At 38.3% G+C, this 17924-nt stretch overlaps 1 protein-coding gene across 1 annotated transcript in view; it reads right to left on the bottom strand.

Annotated features, from left to right (window-relative positions):
* Positions 1-17924, bottom strand: part of IYD (iodotyrosine deiodinase) — a 195096-nt gene that overhangs the window by 38792 nt on the left and 138380 nt on the right. Inside the window, exons 3-4 of the mRNA XM_044053804.1 lie at positions 15468-15627; positions 4699-4855 (exon numbers count right to left, since the gene is read on the bottom strand). Of these exons, the coding sequence (XP_043909739.1) occupies positions 4699-4855; positions 15468-15627 (317 nt within the window). The remainder of the gene's footprint in view (positions 1-4698; positions 4856-15467; positions 15628-17924) is intronic.

The raw sequence follows: 17924 nt of genomic DNA on the forward strand, positions 1-17924 counted from the left end.
CTGTGGTTAGGGTGCAGGGGGTTCCTTTATTTTCACAGGGAATTGTCTGCAGACATTTGTCACTGCAGCTAAACTGCCATACTGCCATCTGTCCACATCCAGTTGTCTCACAGTGGGTTGTCGCACCACCTAGGTGCCTGAACCCATTTTATCATATTGAAATTTAACATAAGGGTCAACTAGTTCAAATGTATTTTGTAATTCTTCAAGTGCTGTAGTGGTAGATTGTGAATGTCTGTTTTTATTATGTGATCTATCCTTATCTAGACTTAGTAAAGCATTCCAGTCCCCACCTACAATAAACAGATGATTTGGGTATTTGGCTAATATATTAAAGATTTCATAAATGAAGAGCTGTTGATTTGAGCAGGGGCTATATATGTTAAGAAAGAGTAATGGGTTGTTCAAAGTATGATATTCAGTAGTAAATAATACCCATCTTCCCTTTGAGTCAGCTTCATAGGAAGTAATCTCTCCTTGGAAGGATTTATTTACTATAATGGCCACTCCCCTGGACAAAGAACTATAATTTGCAGCAACTATTGTTTTAACCCATTTTCTTTTCCTTTCCCTAACCCAAAGTTGGTCATCTAAGTGAGTTTCTTGCAAGAAAGTTATATCAGCCTTAGTTTGGTATGTGACGTGCATGATTAAATGTCTTTTCTTTTTATCTACCATCCCTTTAACATTCCAAGACTCTATGGTTATCATTTTTTATTAATATTGTTGAAGTTTCTCATTAGTTGATACTCAAAAATACAGTTATAAACTTTGTCAGTGTATTTATCTTAAGAATAAATGTTGTGACTTTTATACTCCTAAACTCTAAATAGGTGCCTAACCACCCATCCCTCTGTATTAGTAAATGTGCATGAGTTAAGAAACTAAAAGGGACTATTATTTTTAGCAACAAGGAGTAAATATTTATCAGAGGGATGTCAATAATACCCATACTGTTCCAAATGCGAGCAGTCATCAGCTAACAGACTGTGCCCATCCCGCTCACTTTGTTATTTATGTACTGCATATTCATTTTCAGGCTTCTTAAAATAGTATGTTAATTTTACCCTTAGATATTATATAGAGAGAAAGAGAAAAGTAGCTTTTATAAAAAGTTTTGTAGTAACAGCAACATATTATAATTCTTAACATTTCAAGAGTTATTAAAGAGTTTACAAAACAATATTTTCAAAAAACAAGTACAATATACAAACATTTAAAGAAGGCAGCACTTTAAAATTCAACAACATTTGCATTATTCTTGCTAACAGCAACTAACTGTGGTTCTTTAAAATGTATTGGAAACTTTGTTTAACACTGCACTGGCAAAAGCCATACAAGCACATCATTGTGAACTCATATATTAATAATAAGCAGTGCCACCTACTGGGCAAACAGAGAGAGAAAAAAAAAAGAGAAATGTTTTTGTACCTTGCTCATAGACACTTTTAAAAGTAACTCAATGGTAATGCTAGTAGAATAATGATTATACATTTTAAACATTTAAAGAAGACAGCACTTTAAAATTCAACAACATTTGCCTGTTCTTGCTAACAGCAACTAACTGTGGTTCTTTAAAATGTATTGGAAATTTCATTTAACACTGCACTGGCAAAAGCCATATAAGCACATCATTGTAAACTCATATATTAATAATAAGCAGTGCCACCTACGGGACAAACAGAGAAAAAAAAAGAGAAATGTTTTTGTACCTTGCTCATAGACACTTTTAAAAGTAACTCAATGGTAATGCCAGTAGAATAATGATTATACATTTTAAACATTTAAAGAAGGCAGCACTTTAAAATTCAACAACATTTACATTATTTTTGCTAACAACAAGAATTATTAATTAACCGGTGCCATCTACTGGACAAACAGGGAGAAAAAAAAACGAGAAATGTTTTTTGTACCTTGCTTATAGACACACTTAAAAAGCAACTCAATGATTATGCCAGTAGAATAATGATTATACATTTTAACTGAAACTGCTAATGTCTAGTATTTATACTACTTAAACTATTATATCAAAGGTTATATCCCATTATTTTAAATGTAGTTTAACACTCTTTTTTTGTAAGCTGTAAACGCACTTTAAAGTCATTTCTCTATGCAGTCAGTGTTAGGTAGCTTTCCAGCTTTTAAATGTAGAAGGCAGTTATTAAAAGATAGTACCTTAAGTATAACAGTGTAGCAAAAATGTTTTCTTTACAGGCAGGTAAGCAGAGTTATTTAGAACATATTCCACATCCTTTTGCTTGAAGTTTCCCATAAGAGTGGTATATTCTTCTGTCCTGTAGTTCTTTGGAGCTATAGCACTTGATTAGCCTTCCAAATGTTGTTTTTGGATCAAAAGATATGAAAATAGTAGTCTCAGGCAGGATTTACTTTGAAGAGATGCAGAAAGGTGGATTTTGCCTGGTCAGGTGTTTCCAAGGATATTTTTTCTTCTTTGTAATAAAATGTTAAAGTTGCAGGATATTTCATTTGGAAACAAATCTTATTTTCAATGAGGTAAGTACAGTATTTACTGTTTCTGTCTATTTTGTTTAATTTCTAAAGGAAGATCTTGAGTAATCGTAATTTTATGTGCTCTCTTTGTAACATTCTTTTTAACTTTATAAGCTGACAGTATCTGTTGAACATGTGCTGAATTAAGCAGTCTGATGTAGATTTGTCTTGGAAGATCACTTGTTTGTGTACACTTTATAGCTCTGTGGGCTCTTTCAATCACTATCTCATCCAGTAGATCTTTAATAGTCAGAAGAGAACTTAGTATTTATTTTATTATTGGAATAAGTTGTGGATTATCAAAGCTCTCTGGAATACCTCTTATGATAAAATTATTTCTCCGGCTTCTAGCTTCCAAGTCTAGCATTTTTTGTTGTAATTCTTTAATTAAGGTGTCATTGGTTTGTGTTTTTTGTTGCAGTTCATTTATTTTTAGCTCATTGTCCATATCTTTAGCTTCATTTTGTTCTAGCCTAAGCACAATTTGGTCCAGAGTAGAGCCAAATGTAGTTAGTTTATGAGAGAAATCCTGCACTTCTGTTTGTAAAGGTTGTAAAGCAGTTTTCAGATCCTCCAGTGTTAAAGGTTGTTCCTGTTTTAATCTTTAACACATTTTACCAGCTTCGTGTTGTTGCTTGTCAATTTTTTGCCTTTTAGAAGTGGTTTCTTCCTCAGGAGTAGTAATTGCAGACAGTTTGTTTTTTGTGATTACAGTTTCCATCCGATCTGGCTGATTCTCCATTAATCTTGTATAGTTAGATTCCTAGTAGTAGTGCAGAATTTTAAATGATAAGTCTTGTTATGAAAGTTGTTTTTCTTCTTATTTTCCTCTTATTAGGCCTGTTGGTCTTGAAGAATCCACACCATGCGGTTCAGGGCTCTGTTTCCAACAAGTAATTATTTTTCCTTCAGAATGAGAGACTTTTTGAAAAATAAAGATGAAACAAGTAAGTACTCGTATTTCTGCTTTAATCCATTGATGTTTGGTATACTTTTCCCAAGCGATGCGCTGGTTTGAAGTCAGATTATAGTATAGGAATGCAGGAGCTACGCTGTCAGTGTACTTACAGGCTGTCCACCATTTTGGAAACATCCATCATGTAACCTTTAAAAATAAATCTCTCTGAATCTTGTTTGCAACATGGCTTAGGAATTATTAATTGAGATCTCAACAGGTAGCATTATAAACATAGATGCATCACTAGGATTATCCTAAGAAAAGACCTGGAGGTGTGTATCAGTAGGTTAACTAAAACCGTCTTGTCCATTTCAAGGTATTTATAATGTCTTTTGCAGATTACCTAATCTTCCTCCTAAGTTCTGAACTCATCAAAGGTTTAACCAATGTGGAGGGATGGTCATTTTTTTTTTTTGTGACAACTTCACTAAATTTCTGCATTCCACAAAAATGCACAAAAGCCCTTACATTCCTGTATGTTGTCAAAAGGATGTATATATTTTTTAAAAGTTATACCATGTTTGTAGTTGTTTACATCATTTCCTCAACATTACAAAATAAACATTGAAAATGATAGTCCTTTGGGGTAATCTGTCTCTAAGAGAGTCACAGATTGATGACTTTGCCTGGAATGTCATTAGCCACCAGATCTCCACCCCTCCGCCAAAAAAACTAAATAAAATAAAATAAAATTTCTTAGAATCAGGCATTAAGCAACAACAGTAATTCAAACTGCATAAGACAGTTATCACACTTTCAGTCTTTGCTTGGAAGTGACCGATGAACTCATATGAAATGGGTGACCGTCCACTCTAGTGGCAGAAAAAAAATGAATATGATGTAGGGTACACAGTCCTTAAAGGCTGAGGTTCTACTTGTCATGGTCCGTGGAGGATGAACTTACACACCTGGTCTAGGGTTTGTCTGACTTCTACTGAAATCTGGCTGGGTGAGTGACAGCCTATGGCTAAGACCCATTCATCTATGAACGTGCTTGCGGAATGAAGCTTACAATGTGCATGATATATTATATGTTTACTCTTTGCAGAATGATGGAGTATTTAGATACAAGACACATTAAACCTTTCAAAGAGTTACTAACAGACTGCAAAAACAAAAAAAAAGTTCAGTAAGGTTACTGCCATGCCTTTAAACCCATAAAGTCAGACCTTAAAACAAAGAACATTGTACTACACTATATAGTATATCTTCATCTCTGAGAAGAGTACCTGTAGCGCTGCCAACAATATACCACATGAAATGGAAACGCTGATCTCATTGTAGTAGTGGGTCTTCTTCTTCCCATTAGGAAGAAATCCATGAACTTGTTTGAAGATAAGGATCAGATATGGTGCAGTATCCAAGTACTCCTTCACCCAGTTGGTCCTGAAAAACATAACATTTATTTCAGTGAAAATGTCAGGACATTGAACTTTTCCTGCTTGTTGCCTGCTTATTACTTGACAATATACTTTCCCAATGAGCTCCAGATGTGGAGCTGAATTCACTTCTTTCAGTTTCTTCTTGCATAATATATGAGTTCAAATGCTCCTGGGAGAAAAAGAGACACTTTTACCCCATGCATGGATAAACATGCAGACAACTAAATGAAAAGCAGTGGTTTAGGTTATCTTTAAATCTCTATATATACATGATGTAGTTTGGTACAATAGCCTTTAATTATAAAAAGCATCATAGAAAGGGCATACTTATTCAATAATTTGTTTACAATGCCCTCTAGACTACATCACATTGGATTATTCTTTCTGTAAGTCTGCTCCTTTTCATGTAGTGCACAGTTTACAAATCTCATTGAACTGAGGGGGTTGAATTTTGCAAAATGCAAGAAAAGCCATTTGTAGCATAGTGCCCTCTGCTAGCTTTACTTGACTTCCTTTTCCAGAAATAAATAGTTAAATTTCTTATCTTGCATTATATCAGGAAGATGGCACTACTCTCTCCTCTGCACCAAAGAATACAGACATTGGAACATGTTGCAACTATATCAGCTGCAGCAGAAAGTCATGTGGTAGTGAAAGGTGTGATAGGTACAGTAACAACTGCTCAGAGTTGTTGGTGTAATATATTGCCATGGTTATGGTGCCACAATCCAGATATATGCTCCATTATCCATTTATACATAAAGGCAAATGTATGTATGCATACACACACACATACACATGCACGCGCACACACACACACACACACACACACACACACACACACACACACACACACACACACACACACAGGATCCTTTTGATTAACCTGATTATAATAATCCCAATAACTATTATTGGTATAGTTCTTTGTTTCTTTAAGTGTCTCATGAATTTTGGATAAATATTCTTGTCCTATATAAATATTGTTTATTAAAACTATCACAAGATCTATGAACTTAGGAATATTATTTTTAAAAGTTGGTGTCATCAATTCCTCATGATACTAATATATCACTAAGGCAGATATTCGGGGTTGTTTACATTTTTCCTTTTTGTCCTTGTTCCTGCACACACTCAAGCAAGTCTGCCCACCTACCTTGAACTTAGGAAGTAGGGTCGCCAGTCCCAACAAGATAAATCTACCTCCACCCCCACATTCTAACTGAGCATGCACACCTTCCCCTTCTCCCAGACAGAGAGAGACAGAGATGGCAGGTGATGCCTCTTCACTTTGCGCCTTACCTGCCTGGCTCTTCCAGTGCTGGGGCCACCAATCACACCCTAGAAACCTGGATTACAGTCAGAGTTCCATCCCTCTGTGCCAAATCCCTGTATAATTACTTGGTTACTCTGTCCAAAGATCAGATGTGTGAGGCACCAACCATTACTGCAGATATTCTGTACCATTTTCCTGGCCTCGATGTTCATCTTTGAGTAATACTAACTTCAATAGTTATTTATGAACTAGAACTATTACAGCTGCAATGACAGCCATACCTCTCAACCTCTTAGAACAAGAAATCTGGACAAAGCCACAGACTTAACTGGCTATGTCAATGTATCAAGCCTGGCTAACTCTCCTCTAGAATGAATAAAAACTGTTAATTCAGCTTATTTTGTGTTACTTAATCCTGACTTACACTCAGGATTACCTCTAACCTGTGGAATTTTTATAACTTTCCGACGTATGTAATCACTGTAAATATTCTATTTGCAATATGTAATGTTGTATCTGTAATCTTAAATGCTTACCTTGGAGCTTTTCTCCCTGGGCCTCCGCTAAAAATGGACATTCATCCAGTCGGACTATCCCGCTCAACAAATGTAAAATAAAATAAATAAATAATGGGGAGGGGGGCAAAGATCCCAAAATAGGGACACTTTTTAAATATTGTTCTTACAAACTTAGAAATATGATAGACTAACAGGTTTTGCATTAGCATAAAGTTTCTGAAGGATATGAAACTTCAGGCCTCAATGATTTGCCAGTGATTTGTCAGAAAACCACAATTTTATGAGAAACAGACAAAAAATATTAGGCAAAAAGATTGACTTTCTGCGAAAATCTGGACAGTTGAAAGGTATATGACCCAGCTTAAACAGATATGTCTCCAGTTACAGTCATTGGCCACTAGAGGTATATGCTTAATTTACAGGAGCGATATTGAGCTGACATTTCAACTTTCAGTGCCTGCCCTACCGGTAGCCGCCTTCTGGAAATACACTGATCTTATATTCATGAACACCTACAGGAAAACTCTCATAAAATGGGAAAAGAAAATCATATGCAACTCTTGTCAGTAAGCAAGTAGCAGTCCAACTGTACAATTTTTAGTGCAGACCACGGCTAGACCACCTCTCTTCAGGAGGCATGTATAATGAATCCACTAAGCTATATTAAAGGGAACTTTGATATGCTGAAACCTCCCATAAATGCAAATGTCTGTATGACACATCGCATACCTCTCAGTTTTACAGAATTTTGCAGAATGTCCAGATTTTTGCTTCAGACATTTGGTCTGTTTCTCATACAATCTGTGTTTTTCTGGCAAATCACAGAGGACCAAAGTCACTAAATAATGAACAAATAATGACATATATTTGAGTTTCAGGCTTTATCTCCTTCATAAAATGCATGCCAACACAACTCCTATTATTCCAGCATCTTTCTAAGTTTATAAGAGCAATATGCAAATTCTGTCCATATTTTTGATCTTTTGTCTCCTCATTATCTAGGCTTTGTCCAGATTTCTTGCACTAAGAATTTGAGAGGTATGGATTTCTGCATAAACAGCCACTTATGTGCGAAGAGTCTCCACATCACAGGGAGATCAGATGCTGATATTCACCTCTAACCTCCTTGGATTATTCACACAACATAACATCCAGGCTTAAAAAAATGGTGACAAAGAGGACAATGCTTTACTACTCAGGTTAGAAAAAGAGTATCAGCAATCAGCTATTATTAAGTGCCTCACAAAGCTTTTTCACATTACAGCAATTATCATCTTGATCAAAAACTTCACCTTGGCATACAGCACTAAACTGTGAACCCCTTAAGGAAAAAATGCAGCTGCTGATACTCCTAGAACCAGAGATGACAGCAAGGTACCCCACTGATTTGGGCTCAACAGTTTGTAATGTCTGGCACAGGTATAGTCAGAGGACCAACTTGTAGCTTCACAAATATCTGTACCCAAACTTGTAACTGCAGTACCTCTATTTAAATAAGTGTTCAGTTTGCTTGGCAAAACCTGTCCTTAGAATTATCACATAAAGCAATGTGAATGCCTAGCTATCTAGAGGTGGTTTATTATTCACTGTTCAGCTTCCTTTGGACAACATAAAGAAAAATATGATCAGTTTTCTGTAATGTCACTATCAAGTCAAAGCTGTCCCCATGGTTGCAAATAACGCAAAAAATATTCACCATATGTTAGCTACAAAATCTTTTCTCCTAACATGTTCCTATAGCAGTTTCCCATCTGAGTAAATGTGTTGTCTGTTAGCATAACCATCCTATAATAAAAAATAACAAAAGTAGTCTTGTCATATTATCTTAGTGTATGTTTAAATTATTTTTAACTTGTGGCTTTTTAATGCAGTTCCAGAAAAGCAAATGACTGTTTTTTTTTTGTTTGCTTTTGTCAAAAAGGGTAAAAAATGCCAGTTCTGTTAGTGTACAGAGATGAACCCCTAAGTATGGTCCAGACACCCATAATTTTAGTGTCTCAGGTGTCTGTCAGAGCTGGCATGGGGAAGATGGGCATACCTTTTCAAGTAGGAAAGGGGTGGACCAGGGTTGCCTAGTACTACACTACATTGGTAGAGGGGAATCTTTGTAACTGAAGGTCCACGGCAGTTCATCCAGCAAGACACTCCAACACAAGGTCTCACTGTGTGTGCATGGGAATGTGTGCTTGCACAGAGAAAGCTATGTGGTCCTAGAGGTAATGTGAGTCACTCATAATCACAGTGCAGTGAAAGGTTTAGTCCCTAACCAATGTGCCACCAGTGCTGGGATACTGACATGGGTGCCAGCATCTCCAATGACCGCCACCATGATAATCCCTCAAGATAGCTCCTGTCTACTAACTTGAAGTACCTACTGTAGAAATGAAAGGGCTGAGTACAAATTAAGAGTGGTATGATGGTCAGCATGAAGACAGATAAAAAGCACCAAGGAACACAAAGGGAACTCTGAAGAGTTTCATTTACTTACTGCAGTACATAGTTTATTTACATGAGGTGCGTGACCGGATGGCAGAACTTCTGTTGACTGGATAAGTTATGAGGAGGATTACCTGGCTGCTTTCACAAAACCTCCAACAGGATTTCAAAAAATGAAAATCTGAATTCTCCTTTGGACAGAGAACTAGTCTTTGCAACTTCTGCTGCAAAAGTCATTAAAAATTACGACAAGAGGCAGAAGCTGGTTGAGGTGATCTCTCGGATATTTCAGCCATCTTTCTCCAAGTTTACTAAGGGATGCTCCTTGTCTGATTTCTAATAAGCAGTCTCAGCAATCTGCTGGTAAGTATATGTTTAAAAAGCTTTGGGAGGGAGGTTCCAAAAAGAAAGCAGGAATGCCCCAGAACAAAGGACAGTCTAATAAGTCTGAATAACTATATGACAGACCCCCCCCCCAACAGTAGCATCTCTTTGATCTTTCCAGAAAGTCAGAACTTGCATTTTTCTTTTTGGCAGCAGATTGTTTCAGACATATGGGTCCTGAGAGTAATCCATCAAAGCTACAGATGGCAGTGGGAGTCTCTCCCTCCTTTTCAGGGGATTTCTCCTCATCCACCACACCAAACTCCTCATTTCCCTCTTGTCATCCAGCTACTGCTGATGAAGGGGAGATAGAAGCTGTCCCTTCTCCCCATTTAGGAGAAGGATTTTATTCAAGGAGGTTTCTGGTGCCAAAGAAAGAAGCCTCCTGGAGACCATTTCTGGAGCTTTCCTTTCTGAAACAGTTTGTGATACTGCCCAAACTCAAAATGCTGTCACTTCACAACTTGTTACCTCTTGTTCCTCCTTAAATTTGACAGATGCATAAATCACTTCTCTGTAGATCCAGATTTCATGTGTTTTGTAAGGTTTTGTGTGTCTGAATCACAACGTCATTTCTTTCTATCTTCTGCTCCACGGGTGTTTACAAAATGACTTAATCCTGCGATAGCCTACTGCCAAATGCACGGGATTCGCATTTTCTTATTTATATTATTTGCTTCTCTCTATAGAGTATTTTTCAAAGTGTTAGCAATCCCTAACTTTGGCAAGTGATCTCCTAACAGGCTAGGATTCCACGAGAACAGTAATAATTCTTTTCTGACTCCTTCTCACAAGATTGTTTTTTCTGGGGTGCCGTCCTGCATCCTTCAATTAAAACAGCTCTTCTTCCACAGGAAAAAATAGATACATATTTAGATCTCTTCCTGAGCTTTTACACTTAAACTTTCATCTCAGCAAGGGAATTGCTCAGGTTTCTGGGTCTCATGGCATCAATGATACTCATGATATCTTCTGCTAGACTCCGCAAGAGAAAGTCACAATGTACCTGAAATCTCTATGTTCCCAGTACCAAAAGACTCTATATTAGAATGTCGATAGGGCAAAGAGTGAATGCCCTTACATCGACACATCTTAAGCAAAACCACTAAATCTCAAATGGCCAGAAAAGTGATTTTTTTCCCAGGAAAAAAAAATCGCTGGGCCATTGTCGGGAATTTGCCATTTCCTCCACTGTAGTGCAATCTCGGAGTTGATATATTTAAGTAGGGGGGTGGGGGCAGGCGAAGCCCCCATTTTATTTTTATTTATTTATTTATTTATTTTGGCCTAGCGATTTATTTCCCCTAGGAAAAAAAATTGCTGTTTTGGCCATTCGAGATTTAGTGGTTTTGCTTAAGATGTGTCGAGGTAAGGGCGTTCGCTCATTTGCCCTGTTGATGTTCTAATATAGACCTGTACCATAATCCCTTAACTTTTCAAATTCCAATTCTAGGATTTTGGAAAAGGAAAATGCAGGTCTCCAATTATCCTTCCTGCTCCAGCGCAGTCAGTCAAAACTGACACCTCACCACCTGCTTGGGAAACAGTATCTATGGGAATAAAAGTGCAAGGTCTTTGGAACAAAAAAAAAAAAAAGACCAAAATGCAAAAACATAAAGGAGATGTGAGCTCTCACAAATGCTATCAACTCTAAATCATCTGTGGTCTCCAGGACCTCTACAAGTGTTTACAGACAACACCACAGTGGTGGGTACATAAACCAAGAGGAGACCAGATCTTACGTTCTGTGCTGAATTATCATGGTAGCCTGGGATATAGCTTTTCACAGCCTCACTTTTTTTGTATCTTGCATACTGTCAGCGCAAAACTGTGTGGCAGATAAGGAGATGATGGCTGCAGTCCTCCTTGTATCAGGCAGAAAGCCTACTGAGATGTGGAGGTTGAAAAAATCTGTGGAACAGACCAATAAGATAGTGGTTTATATTGGCAGGGAAGTACCCCAGCACATTGTCAGGCCCTGATGAGATTTTTCACTTCCAAGACAGCCCTTTGGACTTATTGTGGGGTGATGTTTGTTGGGGAAGCTGACAGGGGGCCCATCATACGTTGAGCTAGGTAGAAATGGACAGAAAGTCCCATCCAAATTTGTCTGCTAATAGATTAGCTATGTATTCAGCAGAAAGGTGTCACCTTGGGACAATGCTAGGTGTTGTTTCTAAGGTTCCTGATTTAGCTGAAGAAGGACTTGTGATTGTCTACTACAGAGGAGGCAATGCTGAATTCATACTTGGTCTTGGAAGACTTGATTTTATTTTTAACCTCTTTATTTAACTTTTTGAGTTTAGTTTTGAAGTGTGGGGTTTTCAGTTTGTTACTGAAGGAGTGGAGTTTTTTTTTTTCTTTTGCTACAGAGCTTGTTTGTGCTAGTGTTCCACTAGGTACTTTTTTTATTTTTATTTTTATTAAACATTTGTTTACCAGGGAAGTCCAACTTGGAATGAACCAATTTTCAATGGAGGCCCAGGGAGAAACGCTCCAGACGCATGTCTTTGTAATGTGGAAGGAAACCGGAGCACCTGGATGAAACCCACAAGAACACTGTGAGGACATGCAGGTTCTACACAGAAGACACCCAGCCAGGAATTGAACTAGAGAACCTCTTGCTGTGAAGCAACATTAACAGCTGCACAACTGCGCCATCCAAAGTTTCTTAAACTTTACACTGTATTGTTAAGGACTGGGACCAAAGTCTCAATGCAAGTACTGTGGTGAGAATAGAACCATTCCACAAAGGCAGTAGTTTGCTGTTGGGTCTTCAAGGTGAAGGGGTTCCTTGACATTCTTCACGTCATTGTATAGTTAGAATAAATATGTCTTTGAAAAATTGCAGAAGGTGGTAGGATTTATGGGTGCTTTTTGCTGGATTCCAATAAAGAGGACTGTATCTTGATAGCCAGAGACCCAATTAAGCTGGTTGCATTTATGGACACAGCCCATAATGGTGCCATGTTTTAATGATCTGGTCCAATATGTTTCAATCATGTTGTGGAGAAGAGTGCAGTATAATCTGGTGAGTTTACTTTAATGAAATTTAGAAAACATTGATCCTATTTGTAGCACTGCAAGTATTCCAGGCATACCTCTCAACCCTCAGACGTCAAAAATCTGGGCAATGGCTTTTGAAAAGTAGGTATGTGAGGAACTGCTGTTTGTGAAAACTCATACAGAACAATTAGATTACTTTAATTAACAATAATCAAAATAAATTTTACTGAATGACCTTTCATGCATAGCACTTCATCTGTTGTAGCCTGTCCTTACCCTTTGCTGCATACAGGAAAAAAGTCTGGTTTGAAAGTGCAGGTGACCAGTTAAAAGAAAAGGCTGTAAAAATCTATTTAAAGATGCCACTTGGTATTTTGCAACAGCCTATTTATGTTGTAAATTGAATACTTGCCACAAAATAGGGGAAGGTTGAAACGTATAATCCCATTTAGTAGCTGGACAGTGGAACTGCTGAAATATAACAATGTTTGGCTTGGTGGGGAAGAATATAAACTTAAACCAAGGCTGTGGTATCCCAGAGTATTCTCTGCCATGCACATACACACTCTGAAGCACAGCAATCTAAGAGTTAAAAGGATTAATGCATATAGTAGCAGTGTTGCGGGGGACTGTACCCTGCAAGTGTCCCTATAAAAATGCTTTAGTGAGGTTACAGTGATTTTTTGACATTTGCTGTATATCTCTGAAAAATGAACTTTATTTTGTGAAGTCACGGGAAGATTAATTGTACACTTCTGATACAGAACCTTTGGGTTATGTTCTTTCACCTCCATCCCAGGTACCCTTTTGGGGACTTTTGCTAGACTCTTTCCACATGTCTAATGTTCTACTCCTTATACAGCCTCCAGAAGTGCACACACTACTGAAGGTGTGACCTGACCATGGACAAGGAAAGTACATGCATTGTCATTTGCTTATGGCTTCCCTCTGCCTAAAATATACTGTCCAGTATACTCCTGGCTGCTGCCTCCGACCTCTTACTTCTGATGGTGAAAAAGGAGGGATCAATACATCCATATAATTTTTGTGTTCTGTTGCCATCAATTTCTCTTCTGTAACTGATGCTTCATACCTGCATTGCTGTGACTTACATAAAGTGACATGCATCTGTCCACACTGAAGCTCAGCTGTCATCTCTCAGCCTTAGTCAGCCTTTCCTAATCCTCCCTAATCCTTTCTTACACCCCTCCGTCATCCAGTGTTGTACTCAACCTTAGATCATTAACAAAGAACTTGAATTCTGTTCTTTATTCCTCATTCATGTTTAAAATAAGTGCACCAAAGAGTATTTATCCTAGGACCAACCCGTATAGTACATCACTTGTTGCATTTTTTATTCCCAATATTTTCACTCAAACCACAACACTCTGTTTTCTACATTTAGCCACAAAGTAATCCAATGGCTTAGTTTTGGCCCTACCTACAACCACTCGGGTTTCCATAGCAGAGCCTTCTCAGAATTGAGTCTGAGATCTTGGTGAAATCCAGGTAGATCACATCTACCAGTACCTACCTATCAAGTTTTCCTGCAGCTCACTCAAAAAACGTTTGACTGACAAGTACACTTGGCAATGATCCCATGTTGTTGTTATCCCGGAGATCTTTCTTGTCTACTAAAGCAACCATTAATTTCATTAGTATGTTCTCCATGACTTTTTCAATCACTGTTGTTAGACTAACAAGCGTCTTGTTCCATGAATTTGTACTACTCTTCCCACATACAAAGGTGTCACAGTGTTGACTTATAGTCTTCAGGCAGTTTATTGAAACAGTCTGTCAGGAATCAAGTAGTAACCTGTCCATATCCCTGGGGATCCTGAGAGACAGCTCCTATTATCCCCGTGACAATCATATCACTGAATCCCCTGCTAGGAAAATAATTTCTCTGTCAGTCTTCTCTCTCTGTTTTGAAGTCTATTCAATGTTCTCCTCACCCTTCCCTACTTCTGTACCAGCAGAAAAATCTACCCTTGCTTTTTTGATGGAGAGCTAAACAAAATATTCACTTGATGCCTCTGATTTTGTTTTCAGTATTCAATAAGTTCTGTCCCATCTTTGTACCAATCTTCGGTGCATTTATTTTAAACATGAATGAGGAATAAAGAACAGAATCAAGTTCTTTGCCAAGTCCCTCTCTACTGTATAAATAAAGAAGTCTTTGTACTACATTGATTTCTTCAGCTAACTCCTTTTATCTCAAGTCTTGGCTGCTTTCTCAACCATTGTTGCATTTCTTCTTGCCTTTATTGAGCCTTTTAAAATTTCCAACCCCTTCCACTTCTTATATACCCTGTCTTTTGTTCTAGTCACTAGCCACACTTTCCTGTGTAGCTCCATTGGCCTTCTCTTTTTTGTCATTTTGCCTTTTCTTCAAATCTTGTTCATATCACTGAGTACTTTATCCTCCACAAATTTCCATAAAATGTTTATTGTCATGCTGCCCAAAAGGTTGATTTGGGGAGCTTTGGATGCTCCCCAATTCATATGGCATAGTCTTTCCACAATGAATATGAAAATGTCTTCCTTTTAATACGTCTGCTAAAAATTTAAGAATTTTGTAAAACTTCATGATATGTGTTCATTTAATTTATAAAACAAAGCCTCAAAGCATTATGATTTTGCAGCAAAAGATGTATTGTACTTACTTCCTTCAAGGCACATACATATCAAAACTAAATAAAAATACTTGTATCAAGAAAGGTTATCTTCATGTAAACTACAGTCATCTTCTGAACATAGTGTAATATAAAAATCACCAAATTTACTAGTGTGAATTTAATTTGTTGTCTCCAAAGAAAATGGTAATTATATTTGGATTTGAAATTCAGATATTCCATCAGGACACCTTTCAAATATTATATGTCTTATTTTGCAGAAACTAGTCAACACTTTTCTTTCCCCTAGCGACAGCTGATTTTACATGGCAACTAATACTAAGAAACAAAACACCCGGTACTTAAGGTACAACTGTTTACCTTAGTCTTTTCAGATCAGTAACCCAGCGTTCACCCATTCTTTTCTTGTAATTAATTTCCTCTTCCTCTTCAATAATTTCACGAATCTTGTGCTTCATTTCTGCATCTTGCACAACAACAAATGTCCATGGTTCAGTGTGTGCTCCACTTGGAGAAGTTCCTGACGTTTGGTAACAAAAAATAATATCAACAACTTGTACTTTGATTAAACTAGCATAGCAATTGTTTATATAGGCTTCCTTTATCACCACAGAGCATACTTCTCAACCTTTTAGAGCAAGAAATCTGGACAAAGCCATAAATAATGGTGGGACAAAACCCCAAAAATAGGGACACTTTTCAATATTGCTCTTACAAACTTAGAAAGTTGATAGACTAACAGGTTGTGCATTAGCATGGATTTTCTGAAGGGTATGAAGTCAGAAACTTAACTGTCAAATAACCATTGTAACAGCTACAAACAAATGCAATCTGAGGGTCATGCTGCTCAATACTAGAAGTCTAAATCTCAAAATGCACTCATTCAAAGCACTCCTTAAAATGGAGAATATCGACATTTGTGCCGTAACAGAGACCTGGTTCAAGGCAGCAGAAAGCACCCCTGCAATACCAGGCTATAACTCATTCTACACTTTTCAGCCCCAGAACTTGGACCGAAGCTCCAAAGGCGGTGGTGTTTCCATATTCATAAAGGATGTGCACACTTCCAAACTGGTAGTCCAACATAATGCATCTGAGATACTTCAGGTGCAGCTAACATTGGCAAAGACAGCGATTCAGGTTGTAGCCTGTTGTAGGTCCCCAGCCATGTCCCAAGACTCACACTCCACGTTCCTAAGCACCCTGGAGAATATTAGGGTCCAACCTAACACTCTCATATTGATTGACTTCAACTACCCCTCCATTAACTGGGAAAACTACTCATATACCAATACAGTTGCCCAACGTTTCCTGGAATTCATTAATTCCAATGCCCTGGACCAGCTCGTTCCTACCCCCACTAGAGGTAGCAACATCCTTGACCTGGTCATTACTAACATGGGCAACTGTTGCTCTACACCAGTTGTCAACTCCTCCCTGGTTAGATCCGACCACAAACTAATCACCTTGGAAATCCACATCCCTACCACCCCCCCATCCCCACCCCCATAAAGGTAACCACCATGAAAAACTTCTCCAAAGCTAACTTTGGGCTCCTAAAAATAGAGGTGGCTAACTTCACGGCATCCATAAACAAACTCTACAACAGAAGGAGGAAACTGATGTGGAATAAGGTGAAGTCCCAAGACTGGAAAAACTCCCTTATCAGCCTCAACAAAAAGTTGAGATCTCTCATTAAATTCTCTAAAGCTAGCTATGAAAACAGAATTGCAGCAGATAGTAAAGACAACCACAAGGCCTTCTATACTTATGTAAAGAATCTCCACAGCAAGACCCAGATTTTCTCTGAGCTACTGCACAATGGTACCTCCTATACTGAGCCAACAGATATTATCAATATACTGTCCGACAGATTCAGTGCCAACTTTACCCCTCCCCCCAAAGGACCAGTCACAATACCAGTAGATTGTCAAGTACCCCTGTATTTCTGATGCACAGGTTAAAACAGCACTATCCAAGGCCAAGAATGCAGCTTCTGTGGGACCTGTCAATATCCCTGGCTGTGTTCTACATGAACAACAGAGTGAACTGGCACCTCCCTTGTGTGTCCTATTCAATCACAGCCTCACCTCAGGCTTTGTCCCTACCGAATGGTGCACTGCTACAGTCATCCCTCTCCACAAATGAGAAGTGACTACAGTCCCTGGAAACTATCGACCCATTAGCCTGACAAGTCTAATATGCAAAGCTATGGAATGCATCCTCATCATGGACCTAATAAACAAGGATATACAGAATCTCCAAACTCTGGATCCTACACAGTTTGGTTTTGTGAAGTGTAGATCATGCCTGCTCAACCTGGTTGACTTCTTTGAGTCAGTCACCAGAGCTGTGGATGAAGGGAATGTGGTTCACACAGCCTACCTTGATCAGGCCAAGGCCTTTGATACCATTCCCCACTCAGGAATCATAGAAAAACTCACTAAGCTAGGCATCAACCCTTATATCACTGGGTGGGTTGCAAACTGGCTCACAGGTAGAATCCACAGTGTAAAAGTAGCTGACTCCAAGTCAGACTGCCGACTAGTCACGAATGGAGTCCCAAAGGGTTCGGTCCTGGGTCCTCTCCTGTTTGGTGTCTAGTCTACTTCTCTGAAGTCCAGGCCAACACGAAGGGATTCTGGCAGACAAAGTTCACAGACGATTGCAAGTTGGGTGCTATTATTAACTCCCTAAGTGATGTTGACATCCTACAGAAAGGCCTCACTGAGACCAATGACTGGTGTGATAACCATGGCCTTAAGCTCAATGCCAAAAAATGTGTCGTCATCCCCGTTGGGAAAAACCTGGTTCCCA

The sequence above is a fragment of the Protopterus annectens genome, chromosome 1.part0 (assembly GCF_019279795.1).
Source record: "Protopterus annectens isolate FY-2018-M chromosome 1.part0, PAN1.0, whole genome shotgun sequence".
In the NCBI taxonomy this organism is placed as follows: Eukaryota; Metazoa; Chordata; order Ceratodontiformes; family Protopteridae; genus Protopterus; species Protopterus annectens.